Below are 11,494 nucleotides of genomic sequence, written 5' to 3' on the forward strand. Positions count from 1 at the left end.
AGTAGACAGTAAAGCAGATCTGCCCCACTGCCACAGTTTGCAACTGCAGAACTCAAGAGGTAATACAGAAAGTAGGAAGCTGGGAGGTAGGCTTGGAAACTCAGGATCACAATGAGGCTGTTTTAGAGGCAAAGACAAGCCAGCAAGCAAGAATGACATCTGAATTTCAAGTTTAGAGAATCCCAGCTGCAAAGAAGAGACAGAGCTGAAGGGATGAGTGGGAGTAAAAGGATATCCCTCTCCTTCCTCTCGAGAAGGGAGCCTAGGCTGAATGAACAGTGGCAAGGCTGAAAAGACGACAGAATAGAAAATGTTTACAAGGTAAATACAGAAGATGGGGACAGAAAGAACAGTCTAAAACGCCTCTGTGGTTCAGGCTTGAGGAACCAACCAGGTGTGGAAGGAATAGTGTATCATTAACTAGGAGCTGGAGGAAAAAAACGTGACCCAGTTCTCTGGAGAAGGAGCTAGTCAAAGGGATATGCTCAGTGCCCAACAGACAAGTGCTCTTTACCTCCTCTCTCGATTCAAGTCCCCAAGGAACAGAATGCATTCCCCAGTCTGCTGATGTGGCAATGTGAATAATTTTGGCTGACAGAATTAAGTGACAGTTTCCCTGCTCTAAGATTAAGCCAGAAGAGTCTTCATATGTTTCCATATTAATGTTTTTATTTCTGTCATTTTTCATAAACACAAGCTCAAGCTAGACACATGAGAGACACATAGACCAGAGCTGGCCCCACAAAACCCCAGGCTAGATTAGACAATGCTCAGCCAACCTACAAGCATGGCAGCACAGCAAGCCATCAGACTACCCAGCCTGAGTCGGCTCAGCCACAGATGGGTATGCAGTGATGAACAGGTTCACTGCAGGACAAGGCTAATGAATGCTTACAAAACACCTAGGGAATGATGTCAAAGAGGAAACGCAGATAAAAGTTTAAAGCTAAGAAAGCAAAGCTAGAGGTAATATAATTTTCCAACATTTATTCAAATCACAAAAGTTTTAAATTAGTAAAACATTACTCTAGAAAGATATCTGTGTTCTGTGGTAGACAGAATAGTGGCCACTGATGTGGCTTGTGTGTCAAATGTCACTTACAGGCTCATGTGTTTGAATACTGGGTCCCTAGCTAATGGCCCTATTTGAGACACTAGGGACCCTTTAGGAGGTGGAATCAGGCTGGACTAAGTAGATCTCCCTGGGAAAGGTCTTGAGGTGGATAGCTCAACCCTGTTTCTTGTTCTCTCTCTGCTTTCTAATCAATTCAGGTGTGAAAAGCATCCTCCCACTCCCCCCACCACAGTCAAAAGCTGCTCCTGCCACCAGGCCTTCCCTACCAGGCTGTACTATACCCGCAAACCATGAGCCAAAATAAATCACCCCTCTTAGGTTGCCTTTTGTAAGATATTTTGTAACTGAAATGAGAAAAATAACTAGTACACCCCCAGAAGACAACCATGTCAGGATAGTGACCAAAGAGAGTTTGCATGTGCCTAAGGTTAAAGGGATGGAGAGATTACCCTAGATTATCAGCATGAGTCCAACCACCTAACCCTTACAGCGAGAACAGTCAGATCAGAGGGGCTGAGCGCTGACAGGAAAATTCAAGCATGATTAGTGATGAAAGCTGTCACTGCTCCGAGACTGAGGGATGTGAGCAGAGTCCTGCAGATGGAGTGACAAGGAAGCTCACTGTTTACAGCGTCCAGACAGTACCTACCAACACCGCACTCAGTCCAGCATGCTCCATGTCAGACTCAGAATCAGGACAAGTATAACACAGAAAATCATGTTGTTTTAAGCCCCAAAGCTTGTAGTCATCTGTTACAGTAGTAACAGAAAATAAATACAAAGTCTCAGAAAACATATGGGCAAGAAATAATGGCAATTTTTTTTTTACTCTCCAAATCAACCTAACATAAAATTCAATTCTTCTTAGCACTCAAGAAATCCTGTTATTGCCACTAATAATAGTATCCTCCCCACTAATAAGCAACTGAACACACTGGCAAATAATGATAATCTTCATTTTAATGCTGCAGGCTCCTTTCAGACTGCTGACAGCAAATTTAAGCAAGTGCCCATGCCGCAGTAGCTCTACTGAGTACCTACTAAATCCTGACACCTCCCAAACAGGAGGAACCACATTTTAATCTTATATTTACTAACGGAGTAACCAAGCCAACGGCAGACCAGAGAGCCTGTTTAGGAAGAGAGTGTTCTATTTAAAATAAACAGAGGTCTAGTCAAAGCCTCCAAATTTAGATTAAATAAAATCTTGATTTCACAGCTAAATTTTCAAATATTTAATATGAAAATAATATGAAATCTCCAGAAGCTGAAGTGACTTTTTTTGTAAATATAAATATTTGTGAAGCCCTAAAAAGTCTGATAAATGAGATTATGACGGTTAAAGCACAAGGTACTTACTTATCTATGGTTGGGACTTTGCTTCATAAAATATTTGAGTTGTTCAATGTAAACATTTTTAGGTTTCAAGTGGAACAATGCCTTAGGAAATATGAAAGACTAGTATGACAACATCACAGTATAGAACAAACGAGACTCTCACGAAACTGCTACTGTAGTGTAAGCTTACAATCCCAGTACTTGGGAAGGAGAAAGGGGAAGACCTTGAGTTCAAAGCCAACCTAAGCTATACAGACAGGTCCAGTCCAGTCTAAGCCATACAATATGACCCTTTCTCACTTGTTCTGGGGACAAAGTACTTGGTCACCCAAGGTCCTGAGTTCTATCTCTACTACCACAAAAGGGAGGTGGAAGGAAAACACATTGATCAAAAAAGCAAACTGCAATTAAACAAAATCCTTCAGCACAAATATGGTACAAACTAATCTCACAAACCCATGCTTTGCTCCCACAGCTCTCCAAATCCACAGTCATTACTCAGAAGAGTCATGTTAAGAAGACTTCTGTTGCTCATGCAGTTAGGTTAGACTATCAAAGAGCTTAAGAGCTGTGACTTTGAGATCAATATAAATCATGCTGGAAAGAGGGGGAGGAGGAGGACACCTGGCAGTCCGCATCAAGAGAACAGAATTATCGCAGTTACCTGGGTAACTAAACCACACAGATTAAATGAGTAACAAGAGATTGTACTCAGCTAATGACTTTCATCCTGCCACATCTGTCCTCTAACTACAGAAACATGAGAGGGAGAGCAATCCACGGTCAGACCCAATCACAGAAGATAAAAACAGTCCTCTAATAAAGTTCACTTCAGGACTTGAAAATCTGTGATCCCCAAGAAAACAATCCAGGTATTTCAAAAGCAAAGAATCTTTTACTTTGAGGTGTTTTGTTTATTTGTTTTTGTAAACTATGTAGAACTAAATAATGATATTTAAGGCTAATACGAGATAAATACACTCACATCTCTAATAGTGTTTTATTCTTTACTTTTTAAACTAAATGCAGTTCTGCTCCACTTAAACTGTGAAAGCTGGAAAAAGCACTAGCATGGAAAAGAAAGAGCAATGAAAATTCCCAGCTCTTCTTGACAACACCATGGAGACAAGAGCACATAGCTGAGAACGCTGCAGGTAAACCAGTAGTCTGACCTCCAAGGAGAGCCAGCCCTCTCCACATCCACGCCTCACCATGCCTCTCCAGTGAGAGGATTCCGAGAAAGGGAAGCAGGTAAGACAAAACTGAGCCCTCAGGATCATAAGGCGTTCATGCTTTAATGGGCCTTTCCCACACACCTCCATGGACACATCCAGGAAAGACTGCAGCTGCTGGGGACTAGAGAGCTACAGGGTGGAGGGAAAGACAAACACCCACTCTATCTGTAGAAAGAAGAAAACTATCACCAAGACATCCACCCAGAGTGCTAAAGCCAAGGCAGGAAGCAGTACAGGGCCCAGTCTACTATCTATCCAGACAGGTAGAGGCAGAGACTGCTCTTCTTCCCAGCTCTAGCCAGTCAAGCACTAAGTACTAGGTGACAACCGCCTACTGCTAGAGGAGGCCAAGGCCCCCGCTGAGATGCAGCTGCACAGAAGGAAACAGAACCAAGAACACCACAAAGAAAAACCCAGCAACCCAACCCCCATGCTGAGCACAAAGTAACGGTACAGAGATTTTGGCTGGTGGTAGCCATGGAAACCACAAAATCAAAACCTAGCTCAGTCCTTCTCTACACTGGCTCAACATGACACATTAAAAGACAAGCCTACTTGCTGTGTAAAAACTATTTACTTCAGTGTTGACTATAGTACACAGGGCATCCAGTATTTTATTTTTAGAAAGATACATAAAAAAGCAAGAAAAAGACCCCATTGTAAAGAGAGAAACAGAACCAGACTCAGATGCCCCAGTGGCAAACAAACAAACAAAAATCCAGGATCTGCTACAGGGAAATGGAGTGGGGTGGAGAGGGCTCAGAATGACAGAGAGCAAAGCATGGTATCTCAAGCAAGGCAATCTCAGGGCTCAGAAGGCAGAGGCAGGCAGGCCTCTGTGAGTTCAAGGCTAACCTGGCATGTTCCAGACCACCTAGGACTACTCAGATTCTGTCTCAAACCGAAAACAAAAACAAAGAACAAAGAAAAGCAATGACTCAGATCTTGACTCCATGAACTATTTTTAGTAGATTCTGAAAAAATAAAGATTACAACTAAAATTGCAAACACATCTCATCAAGTTACTAAATAATCTTATGACAAGGTTCCATACCTTTCTAGAGTAGGCAATATTTCTTATGCTATGCTTTTAGATCAGTGAAAAGCATCAAACTGTACAGTAAGAAATGGAGATGAGCCGGGCGGTGGTGGCGCACGCCTTTAATCCCAGCACTCGGGAGGCAGAGGCAGGCGGATCTCTGAGTTCGAGGCCAGCCTGGTCTATAAGAGCTAGCTCCAGGACAGGCTCCAAAGCTACAGAGAAACCCTGTCTCGAAAAACCAAAAAAAAAAAAAAAAAAAAAAAATGGAGATGACATATGATAGGAATTTCCTAGAGGATAAACAAAAATGTTTTAGAATGTCCTTAAAATAAGTCAATAAATACTGCATATAGCAGAAATAAAAAGAAAACTACACAAAAAACAAGCAAAAGATATACATGAGAAATACACTAAAGAAATGCAAACACCTATAACTTCTAATATAGAAAATTGGCCACTCTTCCTTCACGCTGTCTACCTCTGAGTTATGTTGTTCTAAATTACTACTGGACTATGTTGTTCACGAGTACTAAAATTTAGATTCCTAGCACCCAAAAAATTTAATCTTTGGGCTTCCACTCCTCTATCTGAGAAATGCTCATCATAGTTATCTGTCTTCATAACTATTACAAAAATTAAATGAGCAAGTATATAAAAAGTGTTCAATTGTAATACTAATTATTATATAGCACATAAGAATTCTGTAATTTTTAATCGTTAATATCCTATAGCTCTTAAGCATTTAATTATTTTTCCCTCAGCCATTTCTTTTAACTACAGAAATGGTGACATTAGGGGAAAACATTTAGAAAAAGATGATACTCTGCTTTATACTTCATTAACATCAATATCCTTGGGGGAAAAGCAGTTAGTGTTATGCCCAACAACCACACGGCCTGAGCCTGAAGTCCAAGAGCTCAGCCACACTGCCTTTCAGTCCTTCCCTTCATTCAGTTCAACAGTGCAGCACCAATCGAGCTCTTTGTACTCTTGGTAATCAGAAGCTGTGAGAACAAATTTCATCCCTTTATATTTTCATATGTGGAAAGTCTACATAAGAAACTATAAGTATATGTGTATATGCATGTGTGTATTTCTACATAACACAATGAACATTAAAAATTTGAAATTCCAATATATAATTCCAGAACTGGCAATCCTGTAACATCTAATTACAAAGAGCACCTTGGAGAAAATATTTAAAAAGAAGGAAAAAAACAGTTTTAGAACTAAACTTCTTGAGTTCAAATTGTTATTCTGACAGATGCTGCTTCTCTGCTTAGGACTGGCTCTATAATCTCATTGTGATGGTTAGTTCTAACTGTCAACTGGAAGCCATTGAAGTCATTTGGGAAGAGTCTCAGTGAGGAATCTGCTGGGTCGTGTTGGCCTGAGGTCAGGTTGAGAGAGTCTCTTAAGTGGGTTACCTGGGGTAGACAGACTCACCCATTTCAAAAGCTGGGCCCCCAACTGTATGAAAATGGGGAAGCAGATAAGCACAGGAAAGAACACACACCCTCTCTGCTCTAGACTGTGGATACAAGCTGCTGCTTCAGGCTATGGGTGCCTTGGTTACCCCACAATGATGAGCTAGGACTTGGAACTGTTCATCAAATAAACCTTTCCGTCCTAAGTTGCTCTGTCAGGGTATTTTACAGAAAAACTGAGACATTAGTGGTAACTTGATATCCGTCTCTTAAAATGAACATAACACAATAGCTTAAAATGCCAGTGGTAAGCAATTAGGTCAAGATGTTCATAGATGCTGCTATTATCAAGTCTTCTCTTTCCCCTGGAACACCAAGGCCAAAGGAGTACAGACAATGAACTTTTACAACGATGGATCTTTATAGAACTATGGTTGTTAATCAGAACTTTAACAGTAACTGAAGCAGCTTAAAAAAAATACTTACTTTGTAGCAGCAGCAGCAAAATGTCTGTGGGTCCAGAGAATATTCACAGAGCAAAGGTAAGGAGGGGCCTTGTAAGCTGTCTTGGAAAGACAATGCCTTTGATGTTGTATCAAGGCTTGGAAGAAAAAAAATGTAACATTAATCGTCACAGTCATACATTTTTACATTCTAAAAATCAATATTTTCAAAACAAAAGCAACTAATACTTTGTGGTTCTCAACCCCACTTTTAAAAAGTATAAGAATAGCGGCTGGAATTTTTTTTCTTTTTTTTTACATGTAATAATAGGGCTGCCTCAAAAGCAAGAGAATCTGATCTGAATTCTGGATCTCTCCAGAATGCTGTGGGATAATGCTCTTATAGCCTGTAAAGATTTGCCACCTGTATTGGTTTAATAAAACACTGATTGGCCAGTAGTCAGGCAGGAAGTATAGGCAGGTCTTCCTGACGAGGAGAATTCTGGGAAGAAGAAAAGTTCAGTCTGCAGTCACCTGCCAGATGCAGAGGAAGCAAGATGAGAATGACTCACTGAGTAAGGTACCAAGCCAACATGGCTAACCATAAGTAAGAATTATGGGTTAATTTAAGTTGTAAGAGCTGGTTAATAATAAACCTGAGCTAAAAGAGCAACCAGTTTAAAGTTAATATAAGCCTCTGTGTGTTTTGTTGGGACTGAATAGGACCAGGCAGGACAGAATTTGTCTATACCAGAATTGACATGAAAAGCTGGGTGGTGGCATATGCCTATAATCCCAGGAATATTAAGATACCAGGAAGCTTGGGCAAGCTAGCCTGACCTATATGGTAAAGTTCCAGATCAGTAAGAGACCATGTCTCAACAGAAAGTGGTAGGCATCTAAGGAATGACCATCGTCTGACCTCCACACAAGCAATCCACATGCACACAAACATAAAATATCCAATAATAGGGGTAACGTGTAGTGTAGTGGTAGTTCCTGGCCTAGCATGTGCAAGACCCTGCATTCTATAAGCAGCACCACTAAAAGGAAAGATAAAGCTTAGAAATCACACCTAGAGAAACAAAAAGCAAGCAGAGGCGTCTAATATCTAGAAACTTCATCTATTCACTTATCTTATTTTGTTTTTGAGACAGGAACCCTCTTCACCTATTTTTACTAATTTAAGCTCAAGAGATTTATTTTATTCTTATTAATAAGAAGTATATACATGTGTATCCCTAGTTTTTAAAAGTTTCTATTTTATTTATTCATTTTTAAAGATGACATATTCACAGAGTTGTCAGAGTTCTTCTAAAATCAGAACAAAGTGGGTAATTTGCCCTACCAGATCAAGATGTATTATAAGAAGGGGCAGGGAGGAGAGAGGGTAGTGTAGGGAATGAAAAGAAAGAGCCAAGTATAATTGTGTATGAACAGATATTCAACAAAAACCATTTCTTTGTAAGCTAAATAAAAATTGATTAAAAGGAGATTATGTAGGATGCGAGACTATATGCTGCAAATATGTGTTGCTTTTATTGGTTGATGAATAAAGCTACTTTGGCCTCTGGCTAGGTGGGAAATCCAAGAAGAGAGATAGGGAGAAAGAAGGTGGAGCTGAGAGAGACACCAGCACCTGCCAGAGAAGCAAGATGTGAGGTAAAAAGTCACAGCCTCTGAATAGAAATAGGTTAAGTTGTAAGAGCTAGTTAATAATAAGTCTAAGCTAATAGACCAAACAATAATTAATATTAAGCCTCAGAGTGGTTCTTTAGGAAGGCAGGAAAGAAATGGGTCCAGAAGGACAGAGTAGAGACTTCCAGTTGCAGAGAGAAATTATAAAGTCATGGTGGTTCTATATATTGATAGTGGCACAAATACAGAAAGACAAACTGATAACATTAAAAATAAATAAATAAACTCATCCAAAGTTCCCAGTACAAAGGGGGGAAAAACCTCACTCAAAGGTGAATTGTAATACTTAAAATGCTTTCAGAATAGAGGAAAATGTCTTTATCACATTTAGGGAGGGAATGGTTTCATAAACAAGACAAAAAGTCAGGACTGTTACACAGAGAAACCTTGACTTAGAACCCCCCCCCAAAAAGTGGTTATATTTTTAAAAATGATTGTATTTATTGTTAAAACCTTCGGTTTATCAAATTTACTTTTTAAAAATTAAAAATTGAGGCTATGGAGATGGCTTACTATCAGTAGAGTGTGTTCAACCCCCAACGCACATGTAAAACTCTACACATAGTGGCTCCTCCTTGCAATTCCTATAAAAAGGAGGGTGATTCCTGTGACTCACTGGCCAGTCAGTGTAGACTCAAATTACACTAGCATGTGAATACATTACTATGTTATATTGGTCAATGCAACTGACAAGACTTTTAACAATGGGCATGCTGGAGACTCCTATTATGCCAATATGTGGGACACTAACCTTGGGTCAAATTGTTTTTTTCCCACAAAACTTAATCAAGAAAGCAGTGTTTGATTTTACTGTGAGCACACAGTTTATAAATTAGATAACCTAAGTATCATTGTTTTACATACCAGACCAAGAAATCTCTAGAAAATGAAGTCACTTACCATATCAAATGCAGGGAGAGTTTATGTATTACAGGTATGAGTGTGAACAAGAGCACCATTCTAGGAAGCAATGTGGAATTACCCATGGAGCCTAGCAAACACATCACGACAGTGCAGCAGTCCTCTTCCAGACAAGTACCGTGTACATGTGCTTTAAGAGACATGTACAAGAACGACCAGAAGACTGCTTCTAAGTACTGAACTTCAGAGATGGACTCAAGCATGTATCTACCATAGACTGGATAAAGACACTCTCCTGTACCAGAAAGCAAAGACTATAAAAATAAGCAAACTGCTATACACTGAGATTCACAAACACACTGAGCCCAAAGAGCAGTCAAAGAAACACTACTTAGAATCTGCTATAGTAAGAACCAGAAATTTAAAATTTCAACAGTAATCAAACTGCTACAGACTGAGCAAAACCAAATTACAATAGCAACACTATTTATACACCCTACTAGACCTCTATCTTTATTTCCAACTCCCCAGGGGGCAATGTGTCATCTGCCTTAGCGCTCATTCACTCCACACAGAAAACTTCATTTGCCACCAGACAAAATAGTCCTTAGAGTTTCCTCAACTACTCATCAACATACCTGACGCTACATTCATTCTTTAAAACCTCCTCCTTCTCAGCCTTTCAAAAGGAGATAGAAAGTATTCCATCTCTTTTAGTAGAGACTGAAAGGTTAGAGATCCGATCTCAACTATTTCCTCACCCTTCTCTGTAAACTTCACCTTCTCTCGAAGCCTCTCATCAGTCTTTGCTGCCTCCCATATAAACACAGGCCACCACCATCTACTGCCTTGTACTCCTCATCCCTGACTGAAAAGACTGCCAATGTATCTTCCCTCCCATTCCACCCTCAGAGTGGCCTGCTCCAGGAGAGAAACCCAGCGTCGCGCTCTGGGTCGCTTTGAAGTAATGATGACACTGTGGGCTGTGGAGCCCAGAACGAGTACGGAGGCATTTCGAATACCTAGAGCGGACCCGTGCCTGCCAGACTCTGGCGTGTACTCTGCTGCAACAAGAGACGCGGCTCTAGATCTATTTTCCTTCCAGATCACTGGCTGCCTTACCTCTACTGAGGCAGCGTATGGCGGCCGCCATGTTGACTATTCCGGATTGTGTTGACGAAATTGGTCCCGCGGTTCAACTGCACCGACAAGCGACAAAGGTTCCGCTGGGAAGCTGGCAAAGGGGGAAGGTGTTGGTGGGAGCAGAGGAACAGGGCGGAGAGCCCTCGTGGCGGCGTTCCTGTCGGTTTTCCAGGCAGGGACTCCGTTTTGTGGTTAAGGCAGAAAAGCTTTACAACCTTCAGGAAAGAATGACTTTGTTGAAAATGCTATAATTATTCATTCCTTCTTATTTTTTCTTTATATCCTGCAGATGTATTCAGAGCCGTCATTTAAACAGGGGGAACCTAGTTTCCAGCCTAAAGTCCTGAAAAACTTGGAGTATCTTCAGCTTCCTCTGCTACATTTCAGCTTTGCTAAGATCTTTTTTCTTTAAATGCACGTTGCTAGGCGATAGTGCGCCGAGCTAACTTGTGCGAGGTCCTGAGTTCGATCCCTTTGATAGCAAAGAGAAAATCTGCCAAACTTCCAACCTCCCAAGGCGGATCAGGAGGTTCCACTCACCCTCTTTGAACAAAACGCCAGACCAACGTTAATCTTTCAGCAATCTACTTTACAGTTCAGTAAGACCAAGCGAGCAGTACAGTGCTTGGCGTTTAGGAAACAAGTCTCGGGTTTTGTTTTGGTTCTTGCTTTTTGTTTGTTTGTTTGCACCTAGTATACAAATAATCAGAGACCCATGCACAAGTTATTCTCCACACCTTAACCCCCACCCCCCGACTTATATATTATGTCACAACTGCCAGGTGGTTTCTCTAAAACAAGTTTAATCACGAAGTAAATCAATTACTCCTTAAACCCCTCCAGTGATTGGCCAATCCCAAAGGCTCACATACAACCTCTGCCCACCTCCTCAGTCAACATCCTTCCTAAGGCGCATGTGCATGTGTAGACACACACACACACACACACACACACACACACACACTGAGAGAGGAAGGGAGGGAGAGAGAGAGAGAAAGCAAGAGAGAGAGAGAGGAAAAAGGAAAGGAGGGAGAGAGAGAAACCACACACTTCTCACCTCTGTGACTTTGTTCCTCTGTGACTTCTGCTTGAATTATCATGTACCACATTATCAGTAATTTTTTTTTCTTAAGATTTCAGTTCAGACTTCACTCGTTGGCAGTCTCCTTCCACACTTACAGGACTGAGTTATGGCCATTTCTTCCTGGTTTTGAATAATAAACAGGAGTTAT

At 40.9% G+C, this 11,494-nt stretch overlaps 1 protein-coding gene across 1 annotated transcript in view; it reads right to left on the bottom strand.

The window, feature by feature from the left end:
• Positions 1-10,349, bottom strand: part of Mrpl1 (mitochondrial ribosomal protein L1) — a 65,680-nt gene extending 55,331 nt beyond the window's left edge. The window contains exons 1-2 of the mRNA XM_038317707.1: positions 10,242-10,349; positions 6,604-6,718 (exon numbers count right to left, since the gene is read on the bottom strand). Coding sequence (XP_038173635.1) covers positions 6,604-6,718; positions 10,242-10,272 — 146 coding nt within the window. The 5' untranslated portion in view covers positions 10,273-10,349. The remainder of the gene's footprint in view (positions 1-6,603; positions 6,719-10,241) is intronic.
• Between the last annotated feature and the right edge of the window lie 1,145 nt (positions 10,350-11,494).

This window comes from Arvicola amphibius, chromosome 1, assembly GCF_903992535.2.
Source record: "Arvicola amphibius chromosome 1, mArvAmp1.2, whole genome shotgun sequence".
In the NCBI taxonomy this organism is placed as follows: Eukaryota; Metazoa; Chordata; class Mammalia; order Rodentia; family Cricetidae; genus Arvicola; species Arvicola amphibius.